Below are 25,792 nucleotides of genomic sequence, written 5' to 3' on the forward strand. Positions count from 1 at the left end.
GAAATTGCATATAAATACATAACATGATTTTAAAATCAAGTTCAAGATGTGGATGTGATACTAAATAAATGAAACAAGCTAAGCGCCTTATAGCTTCTTATTTTCATTTACTTTTACTTGAAAAGTTATACAATTCTGCTGCTAATCGTGGCATTGCTACAACCATCAATGGCTCATCGAGAAACATGACACTATTGGAGTCGACACAATTAATTCTTGATATATTAGAAGGCGCACTCCAAGTAAATCCATGGAGCAACCTAGCTAATAGCAATATAGTCATTGTGGAGCCAAGCATGACACCTGGACAACCACGCCTTCCGGTACTAAAAGATATGAACTTTAAATCTGGCTCTGTCAAAGATATATCAGACCCATCGTTCTTGAAATGACGTTCTGGTTTGAATTTGTAAGGTTCGCTCCAAACTTTTGGGTTTCTCCCAAGACCACTTCTTCCAAGCAATACATGGCTACCCTTTGGTATCAAGTAATTTCCAACCATTGTATCATTCATCGCGACATGGGGAGCATTGAAAGCTGTTATGGGATGAAGGCGGAAAGCTTCTCTTGCACAAGCCTTCAAGAAGTTGAGTTTAGGAATATCTGATTCTTGGACCAGTCTATCTTTTCCAACAATATTGTCCAATTCTTCCGTGGCTTTTTGAAATAATTCAGGTTGATTTAACATTTCAGCCAATGTCCATTCAACTGCGTTTGATGGATTGTCTACCATTGCCATCATCAATTCCTGCATAGAAAGTTACGGATTGCATTCCATTAGTAATATGTATACTAAGCAAATTGTCTAAAGCAAGTGAGCAAGTTTTATTCTTATAATTTGGGTAGGAAATTATGCTCTATGTACTATATAAGTTTAAAGCAAGTGAGAAAATTGTCTTACAATAACTTGTGCCTTGATTTCCTTTGTTGTTAATAATGGCTTATTATTGTCATCTTTGAGGGAGACAAAAACATCTAGCAAGTCCTCTTCAACATTCTTTGATCCATCATTCCATTGTTGAATTCTCTCTTCAATGATGGAATCATGATACTTGTTCATTATCCTCATTGCATTTTTTATCTTCCCCTTATGGCCATCTAAGTCAAGTAACCTCAACCATGGGATATAATCAGATGTAGAGAAAGCAAAAACATAGTTAAGCAATATGAAAACAGCATCAACATGTTCAACTTCCTCAACACCAGGCCCTCCATCCTTCATACCTTTTCCAAAGTACCTTCTATTAAAAAAATAATTCCTATACACATTGCCACAATAATGTTGAGTAGCAATCCTAACATTCACAAGGCCACCGTTTTTGCATTTGTTGTACACGTAAAACATAAGATTATCTGCTTCTTCGTTCCTTTTGTCTTGAAGCCACTGATGCCTGCGTGGAGAGAATAAATCTTTAGTAATAATTTTTTTCATCTTTTTCCATTGTTCGCCATAGGGTGCAAAACTTGTGGTCATGTAGCCATTGGAGATAATATCAACGACCACACTTATCGGTCTTGATGCAAAATCAGCATCATGTTTTCTCAAGAATTCACGGGCAATGGCGGGACAAGTAACAGGAATAACATTTACATTTCCTAGGCGGATACATGCTATTTCGGTGTTAAACTCTTCCATAATTTTATGTATCCACCTAGTTGTAGGTTTGTTTGCGAGCATTTCAGGAAGATTACCAACTATAGGCCATGGTTTGGGACCTGGTGGAAGTTTAGGTTTGTTAGGGTTCTTGTATCTTATGGTTTTGATTACCATTGAACCAAAAAATATAACAAGGAAAAGAGGCCATAAGGACTGAGGGAGTAACCAAAGAAAACAAGTAGTGTAACTCATAGTTTTAGTTGGATTTTAAAACAAAAACAATAAGCAAGGTTGGGCTTGGTCACTTAACAAGTTCGGGGTTCTATTTATAATAAATAATAAATACAATGTATGAACATAAGTACAATTTTAACATAATGTAAATTTGTCTATTAGTTCTTATTGTTATATATATATATTTTTTTTCCCAAAAGAGGAGTAGCAAAGTGCTACTGCCTCAAAATATATATATATATATATATATATATATATATATATATATATATATATATATATATATATATATATATATATATATATATATATATATATATATATATATATAGAGAGAGAGAGAGAGAGAGAGAGAGAGAGAGAAAAACAAAAGAAGGATGGGGACTAGGCCAAAATCTCCTTACACACGGATAAGCCTGAAACTAGGCTTACCCAAATTATTATCAACAAAAAAACCACTAATTTGTTGAGGAAGCTCATTTCATATAGTAAACCTATCAATAGTAAGACCAATGTTTGCCAAACCATCTGCACATTGGTTACCCTCCCTATACACATGGGAGACCACAAAATTCATGCTTCTAGTGATTCTGAGACAATTCCTCCATCTATTACTTAGCTCCCAAGGAACTAATACAGATGAATTAAAAGCCATGACAACAAGAGTAGAATCTGACTCAAGCCAAAGATATTTCCAATTCCTACAATTAGCTAGTTCTATAGCTCTCATAGCACCACAGATCTCTGCCATGAATGCTGATTTCAAACCTGTATTCTCTGCAAAACAACATAAAAAATCTGCATTTTGGTTTCTAAAAATGCCACCACAAGATGAGGTAAAAGAGTTAGAGGCCCCATCTGTGTTACACTTCACCCAATGCTCCAATGGAGGCTGCCAAAAGACTTCTTTAAGCAGCCTCCATTGGAGCATTGGGTATAGTGTAACACAGATGGGGCTTCTAACTCTTTTACCTCATCTTGTGGTGGCATTTTTAGAAACCACAATGCAGATTTTTTATGTTGTTTTGCAGAGAATACAGGTTTGAAATCAGCATTCATGGCAGAGATCTGTGGTATTTTTTATTGTTATATATTGAAAAAATATTAAGAATTACTTTAAAAATTTTAGCAATTACTCTTCAATCAGTTATATATATATATATATATATATACACACACACACACACTAGTCCCACACCCGTGCGATGCATGGGTATTATGTGGTATTTTATATATATTGTAATGTTGAAAAATCATTAGTATAAATTGAAACAATAAGTATTATGAAAATTATAATAATAACATCAACAACAACAAAATAATAATAATAAAAAGTGATGTAAATATAAGATAGATATTAAAGATGTGTTTATACATTTCGAAAAGATTACAATGGATCATATTGCATCTACCAAAATAAGTTGGTAATCCATAAATTGTTATGTCGCTATGAAAACGGTTTGTGGTCATACTCATACACTGTGCATTTGATTCTTAATAGGACACTATAATTCAATATATAGTATAAAAGATTAATTAGTGCGTATAATTTAGTAAATTATTATTAGTTGAGTGGGTGTATAATGAAAAGTCATAGGTATACTATAAATGTAGGCATATGAAAAAGTGTATAGAGATGACAATGATGTAAGTAGAAGTGATGTGACATTATTGGGTAGTTTAATTGAATATAAGTGACTGACGTGGATTAGGGTTAGAATAGTGGTTGCACAACTATCTAGGAATTATATATATAGATGTTTATACATTTAAAAAACTTATTTATACATCACATTTGAAGTTACTTTGGTATCTTCTTCATTAACATTGATTAGCAATATTTTTAACTCATTCTTCAAAATAACTATGGAAATGATAACATATAATTGACCATGGAAAATGGAAAATAATTGATGTTGAAACATAAGTTTTTATTTATATTATAATTCTCATTGGAGGATTCTGAGTTGGATAAACTACTTCATTATCTCTTACCAAAAAATTATTGTATTATCGAATTTGACATTTATATTAATTTGAAACTTATTGGAGCAAAGATAAACCAACTTAACTCATACTCAAATATCGAATATGATAAAAATCATATACAGGGCATAACAACCATTAGTAAAATTTATTTTATCTATTTTTTTTACTAACATTAGAAAGTAGTCCTGACAATCGACCAACTCCTTATATTTATAAAGATTGGACAAAAGATTATTAGCAAAAACATTAACTTTTTTGAAAAAAAGACAATAAAATACACAAAATAATAAAATGAACGGAAAAATTTAAAATGAATAATAACCCAAAATAACAATAATATTAATAATAATTATAATTAGTACCCCACATTAAATGGATGTAAGTGGATGATGTGGCTAAATGAAAAGTTTTCATTGGTTTGTGGATTAGGGTTTAGATATGCAATTTCACAACTATATATATATATATATATATATATATATATATGGTTTTTAGTACTAGTATCCGGCCTACTGGACTACTTAATCTGGTTGGGAGGTCAGTTCTAACATCAAGTGGGTCCAATCCCCTCCCTATCGCAGTTGCGAGGGATCGAACCGCGGTCTTCCCAACCAAATCCAGCACCAATCAGCTCTTAACCAACTAACGATCGATTGATTTTATATATATTTTTTCACCACCAATATCCGGCCCGCTGGACCGCCTAATCTGGTTCGAGAGTCAATTATAACATCAAGTGGTTTTAGCCCCCTCCCGATCACAATTACGGGAGATCGAACCGTGGTACTACCAATTTCAGCGCCATATTTAGCACACTTTACTCATTTATTGCAAAAATCACAAGCAATAGAGCAAGAGAGGTGTGTATCAAATGTTGCGGTTTATCTTTAAGGCTCCATGTATATGGGACCAAAGCGTAAATATATGTTCTGTACTTCTGTTCTTGTATGTTGTTGATTTCATATTGTGCTCAATGTAATGTGATGTAATATGCCAACAAATGAAATCATCAACAAATATAATATGTTCCTTAAAAAAAAAGAAAAATAATATGTACTTGCGTAAAAAAAAAAAATTCTGTTCTTGTATCTTATAGTTCTCATGGTTTTATAGATCAAATATGCAAAATATATTGTATACCAAGCATTTAAGCTGGATATTATGTTTTACTAGTATAACTTACCCGTGCTATCGCCCGGGTTAATGTTCTATGAAAAATATAGATCATTTTTTTTCACACATGAAAAATATGGATTATTAAAATTTTAATATTGTGATTTTTTTAATTATTTGTAAAATTAATTTTATATTTAATGTAATAGTTTATTTAAATATGATAAAATATCCAAATTTTGGAGATTTTAAGGAGAAATGGCAGAATGGAGAGTGATACTCCACTCCGCATTCCCAACTCACATGTTCATATATTTGTTCTTTTATTTTCATAAAAAAAAGGTCATTATGCAAAAACTAATCTAACTGGTTAATATATTTGTTCTTAATCGTCATCTCTCTCCTTTAGACATTTGTTTTCTTCAGGAGTATTTTATCTCATGTCCCCGTGTGAAAAAATTTCACATTTGAGAAGCAAAATGGGGCGATTTTGATTTTAATATTATTTATTTAAAAGTAATGAACAGTAGAATTGTTTGTCATTTGCTTGACACAAAAAAAATTTATATAATTTTTTTAAGCATATCTCATTTGTTAATGTGCAAATTTTAAAAAATGTATCTATTTGTTTTTATTTTTATTTGTTTATTTTACAGTGATGTATGGAGAATAAAAATAAAGTAATACATGATATTATTGCTTTTAATTCTTTTTTTTTATATATAAAATCATTGTTACTTTCTCTGCTTTCAATTGATATCATATTTTTTATATAATAAAATCTACAAATGTATGTCTCACCCTGTGTAAGTTATTTTTTGCTTAATACCTCCATGTAGGTATTTTTTTATCAATACCCCTATATTTTAATATTTTGTTTGGTACATATCACTATGTATTTTTTTTATTAGAAAAACCACGTTAAGGTAAACCATAATTAATAAAATAATCAAATGAAATAGAAAAATAATCTATGAAGTCAATTACTTCATTCCTTTTATATTTCAGAAAATGACACATTTTTCTCTACGTGATAAGCATGAAGTTTAAGAATAATATTTTTTTTAAGCATATCAATTTCTCAATTCCACATTTTTCCAATTCATTCTATAGTATAGTCATTCGAGGAGTTTCTATTATTTTATCAGTATATTTGTTAAATATCACATGAAAAATTAGACAAATAAAAAAATAATGAGTAAAAAAATAGAGTACAACATTTATTTATAAATAATAGTAAAAAAACATTTATAAGCATGATTTAAATCTAATAAAAAATAATACGAACAACAATTCTTTTTTAATAAGTAAACATATGATTAAAAAAAATGACAATAAAATATAAAAAATATAAATAAATACTTAAAACTCTAACATCAATTGATAATACTTAATCCTAATTTGAATAACAAACAATGTTGTTCTTCCGTATATGGACCTGCAAATAAAGAATTATAACTCAAAATTAGTACAATTTTCTGATTATAGAATTAAACTTGAATATTTTATCCACTCCTTTGTTCCCAATCCACATGTTATTTATCCCTCGTAGTCATCTTCATCATTGTCTGCAAGAATCTCGTCGAACATCATATAAAAAAATTAGATTATTATCATATATGATTAAGGTTAAAGTTAATTAGTTGAGATATTAGTTTTTCTAAATTTAATTTTAGTTTTTTTATTCTTATTTTTAGTTAATGTATTTTTTGTTAAGTAATATATAGTAACTAAAATTTCAACTTTTTAAAGTAAATAAGTAAGTGTATCAGAGTTTACACTAAAAACAAATGTAACTATAAAAAAAAATGCACTATTATTAATATGAGTGTAAATATAAGTACCAGCAAAAATTATAAAAAAATAGGTATCTAGCATTAATAAGTGTAGAAATATAGGTTCCCGTAGAAAAAAAAAGAAGAGGTCATTCGCCCCGTATTAATAAATCTCGTATCAAAACATCTGTAGAAATCTAACTCCGTAAAAATTACAAAAAAATAAACCCCATACATGAGTATAAATAAAGGTTCTGTACAAATTTTAAGAAAAAGTGGTCCCAATATTGGTATATGGATAGAAAATCTTCGAAAATTAACTCCGACATGCAAAAAAATAAAAATATGATAAGTTTCACCTTCCAAATAGTAGTGATTCTGTCAAAAAAAAAAGAGTAGTGAAGGTGAGAAGAGAAAATAGAGAAGGGGCGCTGAGACACTCAATGACCCTCACTCTTACAGGTTGACCCGTATATATAGAAACTATAGTAGATTTTTGATCCTTAATTTTTGAAATTTCCATACATTTCAGCATTGATTTAATTTAATCAATATATATTCTAAAAATGAGTTGGTCAATAATCAAAAGTTTCCATATGTAAAATTTCAATTGTATCAAAATATTAATATATAGACATTTGTTCATAAAACCTGATTGAGCAATTTCAATATTTATAATTGAGCACTAATGACTAAAGGAAAAAACATAGAAGAATGACACATCAGCAAAATGAATTGAGAGATTGTCACGTGAGATTTTGACCGGTAAAAGAAATGAGAGGACGCCACCTAAGAAATTGAGCATGAGAGAGAAAAATTTCAATAGTATAAAATAGCTATATATTGTCAAAAAAAAATTGTATATGTAACGTAATAAATAAACAAAAATTATGAATTTTTTATATATTAAAATTGGATCGATATAATTCTTTTTACTTTTTATTTTCTTTTTATCACCTCCAAAAATTATTGCATCATGTTGTTAGATGCTGCGACCGGCACCCACAGTTCTCTTTGTTTTCCTTACTCATATATAATTTTTTTTTGTTGGTACATATTATATTTATTAACAAATCAAAATTGACATTTACGTTCAACTTTAACTTTGATTTGTTAATAAATATAATATGTTTATTTTCCTAATTTGTGAATGTGCAAAATAAATACTATGAGTTTTAAGGAAACCTATAAACAAAAAGAATTAAAAAAAAAATTTAAATAGGAGTTTTAAATGTGATAAGAAGATCAAAAACTACCAAAATTGTGGACATAAAACTCAAGAAGTTGTAAACAAATGACACATAAGCAACTTATGCTTGAGAAGATGCCATGTAGGATGAAAACAAAGTTGGCTAAGTAAGAGAATGCCACATAGGAAAGTTTCTATGAGAAAAAACTCCTAAACATATAAATAATAGATTATTGTCTTCATTTGTTGATGATATGTTGTACTCAAAGCGTAATGTATCATTTAAGATTTTTTTTTTTTTTGAACCATCATTTAAGATATTTTAATTTTCAAGTCATGTAGTTTATTTTTTTTTAATGATTATATTTAATGTGACTTTTTATGCCGGTGGTCTTAGTTTTCTGTTGAGAAATTTTTTTTTTTTTTAAAGTACTCTTTTTTTTTTTTTTTGATAAGCAATATTGAATTATAAAGGAGTACAAGGGGTACTCAAACTCTTACAATTCAAATCGAAAGATTAAATGCTTTGTAAACATGCAATGGGATTAATACACCAATCCGCAAAGGAATAAGTGGACTTGCGACCGGCTCTGCCACTAAACCAAATCCACGAAATTGTCGTGATATTATCAATCAATATAGATACATCTGCCACCTCCCCTCGAAAAATGATATTGTTCCTCAATCTCCATAAACACCAGTTAGTAGTTAACCAAATCAAATGTCGCACACGATGTCCCTTCACAAGATCACCACACTTAAAAAAGTGATTCAGCCCTTCCTCGCCTATGGTTATACTACATCCCCACCATTTGAAAATAGCAGTCCACACCAATTGGGAAAACTTACAATGATAGAAAAGGTGAGCACAATCCTTTACATGCCTAAAACAGAAAACACAGCAAGTTTCATGAGGATTTGTGATAATACCTTTAGAAGCTAAAGCATCCCGCGTTGGTAGTTTCTCCAATAAAGACGCCAACCAAAAACACTCACTTTCGAAGGCACGTCATTCTTCCACAATTTTTTTAAAGCATCCAACATTGATGGGTTGAAATTTTCAGCCGAACTAAATTGTACCAGAAAATTATAACAAGACTTGACCGAGAACAAACCTGCAGAATCAGGAATCCATCGCCACCTATCAGCACAATTCTGATTCAAATTAATGTCCAACATCAGCTCCTTAAGCTTAAGTAAATCGAGTTCCTCATCTTGCGTTAGAACATCACGCCACTCCCATTGCCACACCAACCCCTCGCTACAGCTAGACACTTTGTCAGCGATCAAAGAGTTCGGCCTCATCTCTTTTGCAAAAAGATTAGGAAATAATTCTCCTAACGTAATACTGCCATGCCATTGTGCATTCCAGAAACTAGTTTCCGAACCATTACCAACAATACAGCTCGTGTTCGAACGGAACCAACCGGGCATAATCGACTCCCCGACGCTTAGAACATCCCTCCACCATAGAGAGGCCTTTGAACAAGATAGATTTGCTTCCCTGCTCAATAAAATAGAAGGCAAACAACCATATCTATAATGCAATAAATCAGCCCAAATTGCATCTTTTTCAATAATGGTCCTCCACTTCCACTTGCTAAGCAAAGCCACATTTCTACTTTATTCATCGGAGAGGGTGATTTTAGGTCATTCTTTTAGAGTTTTGTGATATACTTCCTTCGTCGTAAAACTTTGGTTCTTTGAAAGAGAAAATTTATTTAATTTTTGTAAGAGTACAAATGATAAAATATCATTAATTGTACCTTGATTTTTAAATGAACCAAAATTTAGGGATAAAACTAAAAAGCTAAATGAGAAGAAGAGAGTATTGAAAAATATATTGAAAATTAGTTTCAAATTTTAGAAATTAGTCATTTTTTATTTATTTTAGAAAATAAGTAAAAAAGACAATCATATTTAGCATAATTTACTCATTTATTGCAAAACTCACAAGCAAGAGACGTGTACCAACCAAATAGGCTGGAATGAAATATGGTCCATCCATCATATAAAAAGAAAATATATATGGGTCCATCTAATCGGTTCTCTTGATAGAGAATAAATAACTAATAACTAATAATAATGAAATAGCTCAACTAGTAAAAGATTATAATCTCCTTAAACATGTATTCATGAATTTTATCTCTAATTTTTTGTATGAAAAAAAAAATTGGTGATAAAATTTTCGTAAATAAAATATATAATTTTTATTTGATTTAATTGATTTAATTTATTTTTTGATCAGGTAGCCTAGTGGCTAAAAAATTCACCTTAAAGGTAAATAAGTGGAGTGTCCCGGGTTCGAACTCTGACTCCTGCACATATAGTGCGATGTCCCTACCAACTGAGCTAAACTCACGGGGACATTTGATTTAATTTATTGAAAATAGTAAATCGATTTTTGAATAAATCCATATTAGACGGTTTGCTGCTGTACGATGTAATAATCCTTCCAAATATTCGTTAACCAGAGGATGTGACATGCAGTACTCATGATCATGACCATACATCGGACAGCCAACCCCACTGTGGTACGGAGTATATAGCAAGAGAAACAATGATAAATTGACACGTATTATAAAAAAAAAGTTACTCCTTTCGTTTCATAATGAGTGACCCAGTTGACTGTGTCACGTATGTCAATACATAACTTTGACGATTAATATTTTTAATTGTATAATAATGAAAATTATAAAAATGGCTTAGTCTAATATACAAACACTTATTTGAAGGATCAAGTTACCCCATAAAATATTATCATGTTCCTTCAACACTATATCAACTTTATTTCTCTCTTTCCTTTTTTCTTGTGAAAAAACAAAACTGTTATCTCTATTTTTTTTAAAAAAAAAATCACTTTTTTCTTCTTTTTTTAAACGAAACGTTTTTTCTTCTTTCTTCAGGTGTATAAGCTTAGCAATAGCAAACTAAAAATACCCAGAAATTATTCTCAAAAAAATAAAAAAATATAAATCATTTCAAACTTCCAAGATTTATTGACCCCGATTTTCAAGATTTGATTTTTCAATCAATTTTTTTTTTCTTTTTAATGAGAAATGTTTAAGATTTGCATCTCCATGTTGAATCAATGCATGATTCAAAACAAAAAATTCCCTCAACCCATTTCACTACCAATAGATTATCTCTTTCCCTGCCTGTGCATTTATCTCATCTTCCTCCATACTTCGATATGCAAAAACGAAATTTCCACCATACCTTCTTCATATTTTTATCTCATCTCAATAAAAGAAATTAAAAATAGCATTTTAACAATTACAACAAACAGATCTAGAATATATCAAAAAAAAATTCCAGAAAGAAATAGACCCTATTAATAATTTTTTGTTTTGTTTTAGATAATGGAAAGAAAGGAATAAATATGATGTGGGATGTGTACCATTACATTTGGTGGAGTTTTATAATCTAATGAATAAGAATGGTCTTGCACGGTGCAAGGCTTAAATAGCTTGTGCACAGTAGCACTCGTCTATTAAAATATGATATTTTGAAAATACTCATTTAGATGAATCCAACATCTTATATGCTAATATTTGTTTTTATTTATTAGTATAAAAATAGAATCAAAGTAAGATATGTGAATAGTGTATATAGTCGGTCGCATCACAGGTTAATTAGCAAACATCTTATATAGCTGATTTGTAGGTTAACCAGCAAACATAACTAGTTTAGGAAAAAAAATTCAAATAATTTTTAAGATTTGAGTAAATGTGCATTAACCTCTTATTTGTTGATTTTAGTCTTCACTTGTTAGGGAATTTCGGCCATAAAGCGGTGGATTTTATGAGAATTTCGAGTTTTGAGGGAGATTTTGGAGGATTTTTTGAAAAAATTGATTTATTTGGAAATTGTTAAAATTGATTCATTTTTGTTCCACCTTCAATAGCCACACGTTTTCCACAATTTCAATTTCTCCAACATTACGTGCGTTGAATCTCTAAAATTAAGTATGTTGGGTCAATGTTTTAAAAACTAGACCGGAGATCGAACCGGTGAGGGCACTGGATCACTGGTTCATTGGTCGAACCACTAAGTTACTGGTCGAACCGCATGACAAACCGGTGTAATGAACCGGTCTTTATATAGTTATTGAACCGGTATATAGTTAAAAAAAATCATAAAAAATATGAAAATTTCATAAATGTCACAAGTTCTTAAATTCAAATTATAAATATTGTCATCACACATTAAAATAGTACAAAATACTAATCAAAATAAGTTTTAAACATCAAACACAAATGAGTTAGAGTCATTAATTGTTTTTAAAAAATTATAGCATGTGTATTTTAATTGTAAATATAATAAATTAGAGTCATTAATTATTATTTTTACCACAAAAACATTAGTTATTATAAATAAAAATGAGAGTTGAACAATTGAATCAACATTAAAAAAATTTAAATATGTTTTTGAAATAAATAAAAATTATGAGAAAGCTTCAAATATAATACAAGAATATATGCAATATATAGAATACAATGTAAATAGTTTTACAAATGAACAATTTAGCACAGTGACAATGGGCTTCACCATTTACAGAGAGGTCAGTGGTTCAAAACACACTATAATAACAGCTTTTATATTTTTAAAAAAATTATAATATATTATAAAACATATCTTTTAACTTTATTATCATAAAAAAAAACAACTTTTAACCTCTTTTAAAAAAAGTAAGATTTATCAAATTAATTTAATTTTAGTTTTAAAGCTATTATTTATAACTTTATGATTAAAATAACTTCTACACCTATAAAAAACTAGGTCAAATAGCACCATATATAGTATACAACACATTGAACACACCATGTGGAAACAATTTCTGACAACATTTCTACAACATTTCTGACAAACTTCGTAGGTAACGTATTTGTGTCAGTGCCATCGTGAGTCAGCACATTACCTACCAAATTTTCGTAGGAAACGTATTTGTGTCAGCTGCCACTTTAGTCAGCATGTGTCAGCACATTAGCTTCTTATTTTCATTTACTAGAAAACTTATTATACAATTCCGCTGCTAATCGTGGCTTTGCTACAACCTTTAGTGCCTCATCAAGAGACAGAACACTATTAATTCTTGATATATCAGGAGGCGCACTCCAAGTAAATCCATGGAGTAACCTAGCTAATAGCAATATAGTCATTGTGGAGCCAAGCATGACACCTGGACAACCGCGCCTTCCGGTACTAAAGGATATGAACTTTAAATCTGGCTCTCTCAATGATATATCAGACCCGTCGTTCTTGAGATGACGTTCTGGTTTGAATTTGTATGGTTCGCTCCAAACTTTTGGGTTTCTCCCGAGACCACTTCTTCCAAGCAATACATGGCTACCCTTTGGTATCAAGTAATTTCCAACCATTGTATCATTCATCGCGACATGGGGAGGAATAAAATCTGTAATGGGATGAAGGCGGAAAGCTTCTCTTGCGCAAGCCTTCAAGAAGTTGAGTTTAGGAATATCTGATTCTTGGACCAATCTATCTTTTCCAACTATATTGTCCAATTCTTCTGTGGCTTTTTGAAATAGTTCGGGTTGATTTAACATTTCGGCCAATGTCCATTCAACCGCGTTTGATGGATTGTCTACCATTGCCATCATCAATTCCTGCATAGAAGTTTAATGTGCACATAATATAAGTTTAATTTAAATCTACTAAATAGTTACAAATATTTAAATGGTGAAATTATTTAAATAATTCATTTTTTGACAAGTTAATTAGCTATCACTTTTTGTTTTTTAACATGGTTGATGTTGCATTCCATTAATCTTAAATTTTATTCTTATAATTTGGCTAGGAAATGATCTTTTTTACTAATGTACTATAAAAAGGTGTTGTAATAGAAGAAAGATATATAAAAGCAAGGGAGCAAATTTTGTCTTACAATAACTTGTGCCTTGATTTCCTTTGTTGTCAATAATGGCTTATTATTGTCATCTTTGAGGGAGATCAAAACATCTAGCAAGTCCTCTTCAACATTCTTTGCTCCATCATTCCATTGGTTAATTCTCTCTTCAATGATGGAATCATGATACTTGTTCATTGAAATCTGGCACGCAGTGAACACAATGCTGCACAGGATGCTATAGCATATGTTGCAGCAAGACAGTCGCAGAACACAGTAAATAAATAAATAAATTGCAGAACAATAAATAACGCAGATAATTGTTAACCCAGTTCAGTGCAACGTCACCTACTCTGGGGGATACCAATCCAGGAATGAATCCACTATAATAGCTCTAGTTCAAAGCCCTCGACCAACACCCGGTACTTGACTTATCACCTAGACACTACCCGTGCAATCCTACCTAAGAACCTCTTAGATAATGAGACCCCGTCCCAAATTCCCTCTAACAACACATACCATGTTGCTGTCAATAATAATAATCAGGATGGAGACACTCTCCTAAAAACTAGACCACACTCTTGCTTAAAAGCTTATGAGTGAATCACACACACTAACTCCGTGCTTCAAAGCTTAGGAGTAGCTTACAATAAACAACACAAACACAGTCCTAAACTTGCATCAGATTGACACAAGAAAGGCTCACAAAAAGGACACACTAAACCTTAAAAAAACTCACGCTTTAGTAATACACGGTTTAGAAAATACATGAAAATAATAGCTTGAGGCTTCACATATTTATAGTCTTCAATGTCTTGATGGGCAAGCTAGGGTTGCAGACAAAAACCCTTGCAACAGCTGCGGCCAAACCTAGATTAAAATTGAAAATATGTTTTGTGTTGTACCAAACAAAAAAAAGCGAACAAAAATATAATATAATTATATTTTTGTTTTTAATAACTTTCCTTAGGCCGACTTGGACAATTCTTGTGCAGTAAGTCTCGTCTTGCATATACACACGTGCTGGAATTAATATTTGAAGCAAATCTTGAACGAGATTGACAGAAAAAATTCTGCACTTAAAACAGAGCATCAGGATGCTGTACGATGATGCTACAGCATCGCGATCCAGCATCTGGCTGGTTGGCTTTTGCAAAATTTTATCCAATCTCAAAAACCCAACAATCTCCCCCTTTGGCAAATTTTGGCTAAAACAACCTTAGGCCAGTGCATAGAGAGATACAGTCTAAACTTTCCTTCGAGTCAACATAAGCACACAACTAGGAAAGAAAGTAGAACGATGCTAAGCTATTTAAACTTTCCTTCGAGTCAACATACGCACACAACTAGGAAAGAGAGTAAAGAAATTCATCAGATGAATAGATAGCTAGCACGTAAGCATCAGAGGCATGCAACAGCGGAACATAACACATCTTAGCCTCAAAGTACAGACAGAGAGAAATAAACTCTCACATAGTGGATTCAAGATCGGAGAAATAAACTCCTTAAAATTTAAGCAACGCCACAGAGAATAGGAAAAATAAATTCCTATATAAGCATGCATATTAAAAGTAGTAGAAAAATAAAATCTACCTACTCCCCCTCAATATATGCATAAACTTTCACTCCCCCTCAAATTATGCATATCACATAAAACATGCTATACTAGATGCTATAGCATTCTTCATCACATCATGCACAACATATTACTCCCCCTTTTTAGCCACAAATTCTGACAAATAAAGTCAGTATCACATAGTAGGAGCAAAATACACACTTCCACAAAGTTATCAGATCATAGAGAACATAGAGTGCAGAGATAATCAGAGCATAGGAACTCATAAAGTGCATATACAAACCATCAGGGCATAGAAAACCTGGAGTATCGGACCCAAAGACATGGATTATGCATGTTACAATCCAGAGAGCATCAGGGCGTAGCCCAACAAATTAAAATCCAAAAGGACATGCAAATAAAGCATAAGCAGGTCACATAGAAGGACTTGCGTCAGAGTCCTCCTCCTCTACATCAGTATCACCACCATCAATATCATTAAGAACACCAGAATTGACATTGAAAAAAAAAACACCTTGAGGTCAACAATCATTTGCTTCCTAGGCAAAACATCAGATGACTGATTGACAGATGATGCAGCACAGTCTGCAGCATGTGTACCTTCAAACAGTCTAAAATCAAAAGACAAATCACAACCTCTCTTATCAGCCTCATAACAGATGTCAGGATGTTGAGCCAAAACAATATCACACATCAGTGTAGGGAAGGCTATAAGCATCTTCACAACAAATGACTTAATATCCAGAACAGTTTCATCAAGAATATAAGAACCAAAGTCAAAAGGTGATCTTGTCCCTACAACATATATAAACCGAGCCAAACATGTAGCCAGAGTATTGGAATGAGTAGTTGGAGCACAGTTGCAGTTTTCTGCTTTAATCAAATCAACAAGCTTTTAGCATTGTAAAAAATATTCACTTAAATTCCTTTCCACATCAAGCCTTCTTTAACCTCCTAGTACTAGAAGCAGGAGTCCTCTCAGTAAGGTTGAGATTGTCCACATAAATAACATTTGAATCTTTCTCAGCAGATTCATCAACATCCAAAGGAACAGACATAGTTTTACCACTATCATCAACATAAGGGATCACATAGATATCATGAACAAAAAACATTATCAGTAGTAGTTGCTTCAGAACCCTTTTCTTTGTCAGGAACAATAACATCATCTGGAGACTCGGGTATCACGATGTTATCCAAATTTTCCCGTGCTGCAGATGTTGTAGCATCATGTGCAGCATCTTTCTCAGGAACACTCTTCTTGACATGTTCCAACACAAAGTCATCTTTGACCTCAGTTGGAGCGCTAATATCATTACCAACAAATGTTAAACACAGCAGGTGAGAACACCACATAACTTTCTCTGACAAATACTTTCTCACCACAAGAAACATCCTTATCATCAACAAACACACAATTCTTACCAAATCTTCAGATGTTTCAACATTACCCATAACAGCGTGCATTACTAAATAAGTTGAAGAGAAAACTGCACGCCACACTTGCAATAATTGCTATAACTCTTCAGATAGGCAAATCCCAAGTTTGCCTCGCAATTTTTCAAATTGGACCGCATCTAGAGCCTTAGTAAAAATATCAGCCAGTTGTTCTTCAGTGGCAATATGCTCAAGAGTTATAATACCTTCTTCAACAAGATCTCTGATGAAATGGTGCCTAATATCAATATGCTTCGTCCTGCTATGTTGGATAGGATTCTTTGAAATATTGATGGCACTAAGATTGTCACAGTACAATGCCATAGCATCTTGTACCACATTGTACTCCAGCAACATTTGTTTCATCCATAATAGTTGGGAGCAGCTACTACCAGCAGCTATGTACTCAGCTTCAGCTGTAGATAAAGACACACAGTTCTGTTTCTTGCTGAACCAAGATATTAGATTGTTGCCTAAAAAGAAACAAGCTCCTGAGGTGCCTTTTCTATCATCTGCACAACCTGTCCAATCAGCATCACAATACCCCTCTAGCATAGACTTGTTCTTGTAGACCCACTTGGTACCAATCACATTAGTAGTTTCTGGTCTAGGAACTAAGTCCCAAACTTCATTCTTCTTGAACTGATTTAGCTCTTCTTGCATAGCATTTATCCAAAACTCATCAGTGAGGGCTTCCATCACATTTTTGGGTTCAAACTTAGAAACAAAACAGGCATTAGGAACTAAGTCAAGTGTCCTTCTAGTAGTAATTCCATGATTAGGATTACCAATAATCAGATCTGTAGGATGATTCTTTTGAGTACGAATGGATGACCCTTTCTTTGAAGTAGCAAAGATTGGTTCAGGTGTAGTAATCTCTGTATCATTCTTGAATTCCTCAATAGTTTCAGAATCTATACTACCTGGGATAGATGCTGTAGCATCTTCTGTATCATCTTTCACAACTTCACTTGAAATATCATCTATTACTACATTTATAGATTCCATCATGGTTTTGGTTCTGTAGTTATATACTCTGTAGGCTCTGCTATTTGTTGAGTATCCCAAGAATATGTCTTCATCACTTTTAGGATCCATTTTAGTTCTTGGTTCTCTATCAGACAAGATATAACATTTACTTCCAAACACATGAAAGTACTTAACAGTAGGTTTTCTACCTTTCCACAATTCATACAGAGTAGATGTAGTTCCAGATCTCAAGGTGGCACGATTATGAATATGACAAGCAGTGTTCATAGCTTCTGCCCAAAAACCATGAGAGAGTTTCTTTGCATGTAACATTACTCTTGCAGACTCTTGTATAATTCTATTCTTTCTTTCTACTACACCATTTTGTTGTGGTGTAATGAGAGATGAAAATTCATGGATGATGCCTTCAGAGGCATAAAAATCAGAGAATCTAGAGTTTTCAAACTCCTTTCCATGATCACTTCTGATCCTTAACACAACATTGTTTTTCTCTCTTTGAAGTAGAATACATAGATCTTTGAATACGTCAAAGGTCTCTGATTTCTTTCCAATAAAATTTATCCAGGTATATCTAGAGAAATCATTTACAACAACATAGGCATACCTTTTTCCTCCTAAGCTTTCAGTTTGCATAGGTTCCATCAAATCCATGTGTAGAAGCTCAAGAACTCTAGTAGTGGTAAGATGCTGCAGCTTTGGATGTGGCTTCTTGGTTTGTTTTCCAATTTGACATTCACCACAAATGCTTCCTTCTTCGATCTTGAGATTTGGCAAGCCCTTGATGGCTTCTTCAGGTATAGCTTTCTTCATGCTTCTTAGGTTTAGATGACCAAGTTTTTGGTGCCACAATTTTATTTCATCTTCTTTCGTGATTAAGCATGTCGACACATTTGCCTCTTCTTGGGGAACCCATAAGTAGCAGTTGTCTTTTGATCTGACGCCCCTCATCAAAATTTCACCCTCATCATTTGTAACCAAACATTCAGACTTGGTGAAGTTTACCTTCATCCCTTGGTCGCATAATTGACTGATGCTTATTAAATTTGCAGTCAATCCTTTTACTAACAACACATTGCTTAGTTTAGGCAAGCTATTACTGTTGAGCTCCCCTATACCAACAATTTCTCCTTTAGTACCATTACCACAAGTTACAAAACTAGTTGAGTAAGACTTTAAGTCAACAAGAAATTTTTCAATTCCGGTCATGTGTCTTGAACAACCACTATCAAAATACCAGTCTTCCCTTGATGAAGCTCTAAGTGATGTGTGAGCAATCAGAGCAGTAATCTTCTTCTCAAGTTGAGTATCATCACTGGTCTTCACATTCTTACCTTTAGGTTTCCATTCTTGTTGAGTGGAGGCAGTTGTGGAAACTGGTTTAGGCTGATGATGCATGTTAGGGTATCCAAACAATTTGTAACAAAAAGGTCTTATATGCCCTTTTCTGCCACAGTAGTGACATATCCAAGAGTGATGTTTTCTTTTGTTCTTTGACAAGGGATGCTGCTTATGATGTTGTAGCATCTGTTGAGGCATCTTTCGCTTATGAGTTTCTTTTGGATGCATGTACGTGAGATCTGGGCTGTAACCTTTGTGTTTGTTGACATTCTCATAACTAAGCCCAATATGTTTAGGCTTTAGAACATTTTTCTCTAAGATTTCTTCTAGTTGACCATCAGCTTTATGAAGTTTATCAAGATGATCATCATCTTTATACAACATGTCAGAGAATTTTCTCAAACGCCAAATGTCAGCATTTAATTTTTCAATGACTTCCTTAGCTTCATCAAGATCAGAGGATAAATAATTTACCTTCTTCTGGAGCTCATCCATCTTTGATATATTTTCAACTTTTTCTGCCTTCAATTGATTGATGGTTACCTTTTGTTTCTCAATGACTTTGCATATTTCTCCACTCTTGAGGCAGAGTTCTCTGTAAGAATCAGCAAGTTCTTCGTAGGTTACCTCTCCATCACAAGATTCTGCATCAGATGTAATAGTACCTGTTAAGACTGAGATATGTTTGGCAGTCACAGATGCTGTATCATCTTCTGAGTCATCATCATCAGACCAACTGACAGTTAGTCCTTTCTTCGTTCTTTTCTGATATGTTGGACATTCAGGTCTGATGTGACCATATCCCTCGCATTCGTGACATTGAATATTCTTGTTTAAGCTTGACCTTTCATCACTCTTAGGTTTTCCTTGATTCACAATGCTGCGCATAGTGCCTGGAGCATCATTCTTAGAATTTGGTCTGGGTCTTTTGTCCATTTGTTTTAGAACTTTGTTGAACTGTTTTCCCAGCAACTCCATAGCTTCAGAGATACTTTCATTAGATTCTTCATCCTCTTCTAGATCTTCTTCATCATTTTTGGATGAAAAAGCAATGCTCTTATTTTTCTTTTCACTTCTTCCATTTACAACACTTTCATAAGTTTGGAGTGATCCAACCAGTTCATCCAGCTTCATCTGAGATATGTTTTTGGCTTCTTCCATAGCTGTGACTTTCATATCAAATTTCTTTGGAAGAGATCTGAGCAATTTTCTTACTAACTTTTCTTCGGGAATTTTCTCCCCCAAAGCATCAAATTGATTATCATAATCTAGAATAGTCATATGAAAATCTTGAATTGTTTCCTCATCCTTCATACGTAAATTTTCAAATTGAGTAGTAAGGATCTGTAATTTGGACATTTTTACCTGAGGAGTACCTTCATGAACAGTTTCAAGAATCTTCCATGCTTCCTTGGCTGAGACACATTTTTTGATCAGTTTGAAAATGTGTTTGTCTACCCCATTGTATAATGCATATAATGCTTTTGAGTTTCCCAAAGCAAGCTCATCTTCTTCTTTAGACCAGTCCTCCTCAGCTTTTAGTTCAAGTGTTGGCTTTCCATCCTTGTCCATGACCACAGGGGGGTCCCATCCTTTCAGAACAGCTTTCCAAGTTTTGCTATCCATAGATTTTAGGAAAGCAATCATGCGTGATTTCCAATAATCATAGTTGGAGACACCAACTAGAAGCGGTGGTCTGCTTACAAGCCCTCCTTCTTTGTCCATGTTGCCAGACATTCTCCCTGGAGCTCACCCTATAACCAGAAAGGGTGCCTGCTCTGATGCCAATTGAAATCTGGCACGCAGTGAACACAATGCTGCACAGGATGCTATAGCATATGTTGCAGCAAGACAGTCGCAGAACACAGTAAATAAATAAATAAATTGCAGAACAATAAATAACGCAGATAATTGTTAACCCAGTTCAGTGCAACGTCACCTACTCTGGGGGATACCAATCCAGGAATGAATCCACTATAATAGCTCTAGTTCAAAGCCCTCGACCAACACCCGGTACTTGACTTATCACCTAGACACTACCCGTGCAATCCTACCTAAGAACCTCTTAGATAATGAGACCCCGTCCCAAATTCCCTCTAACAACACATACCATGTTGCTGTCAATAATAATAATCAGGATGGAGACACTCTCCTAAAAACTAGACCACACTCTTGCTTAAAAGCTTATGAGTGAATCACACACACTAACTCCGTGCTTCAAAGCTTAGGAGTAGCTTACAATAAACAACACAAACACAGTCCTAAACTTGCATCAGATTGACACAAGAAAGGCTCACAAAAAGGACACACTAAACCTTAAAAAAACTCACGCTTTAGTAATACACGGTTTAGAAAATACATGAAAATAATAGCTTGAGGCTTCACATATTTATAGTCTTCAATGTCTTGATGGGCAAGCTAGGGTTGCAGACAAAAACCCTTGCAACAGCTGCGGCCAAACCTAGATTAAAATTGAAAATATGTTTTGTGTTGTACCAAACAAAAAAAAACGAACAAAAATATAATATAATTATATTTTTGTTTTTAATAACTTTCCTTAGGCCGACTTGGACAATTCTTGTGCAGTAAGTCTCGTCTTGCATATACACACGTGCTGGAATTAATATTTGAAGCAAATCTTGAACGAGATTGACAGAAAAAATTCTGCACTTAAAACAGAGCATCAGGATGCTGTACGATGATGCTACAGCATCGCGATCCAGCATCTGGCTGGTTGGCTTTTGCAAAATTTTATCCAATCTCAAAAACCCAACATTCATTATCCTCATTGCATTTTTTATCTCCCCCTTATGGCCATCTAAGTCAAGTAACCTCAACGATGGGATATAATCAGATACAGAGAAAGCAAAAACATAGTTAAGCAATATGAAAACAGCATCAACATGTTCAACTTCCTCAACACCAGGCCCTCCATCCTTCATACCTTTTCCAAAGTACCTTCTATTAAAAAAAGATTTCCTATACACATTGCCACAATAATGTTGAGTAGCAATCCTAACATTCACAAGGCCGCCATTATTACATTTGTTGTACACGTAAAACATAAGATTATCTGCTTCTTCGTTTCTTTTGTTTTGAAGCCATTGATGTCTGCGTGGAGAGAACAAATCTTTAGCAATAATTTTCTTCATCTTTTTCCATTGTTCGCCATAGGGTGCAAAAACTGAGGTCATGTAGCCATTGGAGATAATATCACTGACCACACTTATCGGTCTTGATGCAAAATCCGCATCATGTTTTCTCAAGAATTCACGGGCAATGGCGGGACAAGTAACAGGAATAACATTGACATTTCCTAGGCGGATACATGCTATTTCGGTGTTAAACTCTTCCATAATTTTATGTATCCACCTAGTTGTAGGTTTGTTTGCGAGCATTTCAGGGAGATTACCAACTATAGGCCATGGTTTGGGACCTGGTGGAAGTTTAGGTTTGTTAGGGTTCTTGTATCTTATGGTTTTGATTACCATTGAACCAATAAATATAACAAGGAAACAAAAACAAGTAATGTAACTCATTGTTTAGTTGGATTTTAAAACAAAAACAATAAGCAAGGTTCAAAAGAATAATATCTTTAAGTGGTTGGGCATGGTCACTTAACAAGTTCGGGGTCCTATTTATAATAAATAATAAACCTCCGATTTACTTTCTCAAGTTTCAATTTCTATTTATTTATTTATTTTGATAATAAATTTCTATTTAGTTTTTAAAATATAAGAAAATATATATTATATACAATTTATATGAACATAAGTACCTTTTAACATAATTGTCAATTTGTCCATTAGTTTTTATTGTTATACATTGAGAAAAATATTTAAGAATTACGTTTAAAATTTTAGCAATTACTGATTAATTATTTATATTTTAAAAAATAAGTAAAAACGATAGTCATATTTAGCACACTTTACTCATTTATTGCAAAATGTTCCGTTTATAAGGCTCCCTCCATGTATATGGCACCAAAGCGGTAATGTGGTTGATTTCATATTGCCCTCAATGTAATATATGTGATGTAATATGCCAACAAATTAAATCATCAACAAATATAATATGTTCTGTTCTTGTATCTTATAGTTCTTATGGTTTTATAAATCAAATATATGCAAAATAAATTTTATACCAAGCATTTAAGCTGTATATTATGTTTTATTATTTTTTTTTCATTCTGATAGCTTAATGTGTCATTTAAGGTATTTTAAGTCATGTAGTTACATTTTTTATGATCATCTATATTTAAGGTGACCTTTTAAGTCGGCCAGCCCTAGTTTTCTCTATTGAGAAATTTTTTTTTTTTTTTGAAGTATTCATTTTCACCGAAGATGAGTGGATTTAGGTCATTTTTGTCTAGAATCACCCTTCTACTTCTATTTTTTCTTCTTTAACTATAAATAATTGCTCTTTACATTGATCAAGATTTTCCATTTGCATTTTTTCGTGATTTCATCGTATGAATGAGGCATTGTGTTGTTGGTCGTCTTGCACAGTGCATCTCAGATCTATTTAACAAGTTTTTGAAAGGATTGCATTACTTCATAGCGTCTAATATGGACTTATTTAAAAATAGACTTTACTTTTTTTTTTTTTAGTAAATTATAATGATTAAATTATTATATTTATTCATGATGTTTTCATCGGTGAACTAGATTTTCTCAATACACAAAAGTTTGGGTCAATTGGTTTTTCTTTTTTGTCAAATAGTCTAATGGTTAGAAATTTCATCTTAAAAGTGAATAAGTGGAGTGTCCATGATTCGAACTCCAACTCTTGCACATATAGTGCGATGTCACTACCAGTTAATTATTCATTCTCTATTTTTTATTAATATAAAATTGATATTTTAGAGTTTTTTCTCCATTTTTTCAAAGTTAAATATTATCTGATATGTACAATTCAACGGTCTAGATGCATAGATTATTTCCTTAAGTATTTTTCCAAGGAAGCGGATGCTTATAAAAGGCCAAGATACTTGATACAATACGGACAACGATACGAGAACATTTTAAAATGTAAGATATTATACGGCCAAGATATTTCGGTAAAAAATTTAAATTTGAAATTAAATATATAAACTAAACGTTATATATTTGCAGGACTAAAATTAAAAAAAAAAAAAATTTGTACAAGAATTAAAATAAAAAATCTTCATATTTGCATGTCCCATTTTCATATTTAAACCAAAATAAATATTCACATTACTAAAAAAGTTACAAATCATGCGAATTACATAAAGAATGAGAAAGAGGAAAAATATAAGATGTTATTAAAATTGACACGTTTGATCAAAAAGAATAAACTAACACGTTTTTTTTAGTTAATACAATAAGTATATGTGTGGTAAAATTATTCTGGTACCTCCTTAATTTAATTTCAAGTAAAAATTTGGTTATTTATCTTTATTAGGTTATTTTTGTTCTTTTTGATCTTTTATTCATGTTTGTATATGCAATTTCTTAAGTTTTAAATCAATGATTTTTTAGGCATAATATATATTTATGATTGAAAATGTATAGAGAAAAAAATTATAAATTTGAAACTTGAAATCTAAATCTGAACATAAAAAAATAATTAAAATGTTTTAAACAAAAAAAAGGAATAAAACGTTATATGAAATTAATTTAATAGAATACGTGTGTAATTTTGTGGATGTTAAGTCAAATTGAAAGAAATCGATGGCTTTACAAATTGTGGTCAGAAGGCCTTTTAAAAAAAATTGTGGTCACAATAAGTCCTTTGAAAGTTTTGTTTAATGCTTATGATAAAAAAAAATTGTGGTCACAAGTTCTTTGAAATTTTTGTTAAACCCCACTATGATACGTACTGTCGAATTATGAGAATGAGAAAGGGGGGAAAATTGGTGTAATTTTTTTTTTGGTACATAAAATTGGTGTAATTAAAATACGGGATAAATAATTTTTTTATCTTTTGAATATATTCGACTTTTATTTTTAGTTTTATTAATAAGTCTCACATAAAATGTGTGTTGGTCTGATCAAAAGTTGATAATTTAGAGGTGGGTCTGGTTATACTGCATAAGCCAAACATATGGACCGTACATAAGCTTGCTTCCTACACCCCAGCCATTTGCTTCCTACACCCAAGTCCCCGACATAATTGCTTCGTACACCCAACCCATTTCATCATACACCCCCTCAATATAATTGCTTCGTACATTCCAGCTTATTTCGTCATACACCCCCCAACATAATTGCTTCGTACACCCCAGCCCATTTCGTCATACAACATCACGAGAATTATCATTCATCGCCAAGTTCGAGATTAGTGATTAAAAATGATTTCTTAATAGTATATCAATTCTTAATATTAATAATTTCATTGTTCTTTTATTTTATTAGAAACTATTACAATTGTTTTGGTTTCACATACAAGACTATCAAAATCATTAAACCATAATTATTTTGGTTTCAAAGTGATTTTGAAAAAGCTAGACAAAGGCAGAAATTCATTTTACAACGGAAGAAACAAAACCATTAGACAATTATTTTGGTTTCACATAGAAGACTATCAAAACCATTAAACCATATTTATGGTTTCAGTAATAATCATTATTTAAAATGATTTAACAATAATAATGATTTGAGTGTTTGGTGGCTTGCTTAATTATCATATCTTGCCTAGCCATAATCGTCTGTTAGTTTAATTTTTG

General features: G+C 32.3%; 2 protein-coding genes across 2 annotated transcripts; both read right to left on the reverse strand.

Annotated features, from left to right (window-relative positions):
- Nucleotides 1-103: 103 nt before the first annotated feature.
- Nucleotides 104-1,814, reverse strand: LOC123915089 (isoleucine N-monooxygenase 1-like). The gene is made up of 2 exons (XM_045966238.1): nt 902-1,814; nt 104-748 (listed from the first exon to the last, which is right to left on the reverse strand). Exons 1-2 carry the CDS (start codon nt 1,769-1,771, stop codon nt 104-106), a joined length of 1,515 nt encoding a protein of 504 aa, XP_045822194.1. The 5' UTR covers nt 1,772-1,814.
- Nucleotides 1,815-12,897: 11,083 nt separating this feature from the next.
- LOC123915090 (isoleucine N-monooxygenase 1-like) lies at nt 12,898-22,643 on the reverse strand. Its single transcript, XM_045966240.1, has 3 exons — nt 21,879-22,643; nt 13,803-13,967; nt 12,898-13,524 (listed from the first exon to the last, which is right to left on the reverse strand). The coding sequence occupies exons 1-3, from the start codon at nt 22,641-22,643 to the stop codon at nt 12,898-12,900; spliced, it is 1,557 nt and encodes a 518-aa protein (XP_045822196.1).
- Nucleotides 22,644-25,792: the final 3,149 nt, after the last annotated feature.

The sequence above is a fragment of the Trifolium pratense genome, linkage group LG3 (assembly GCF_020283565.1).
Source record: "Trifolium pratense cultivar HEN17-A07 linkage group LG3, ARS_RC_1.1, whole genome shotgun sequence".
Lineage (NCBI taxonomy): Eukaryota > Viridiplantae > Streptophyta > Magnoliopsida > Fabales > Fabaceae > Trifolium > Trifolium pratense.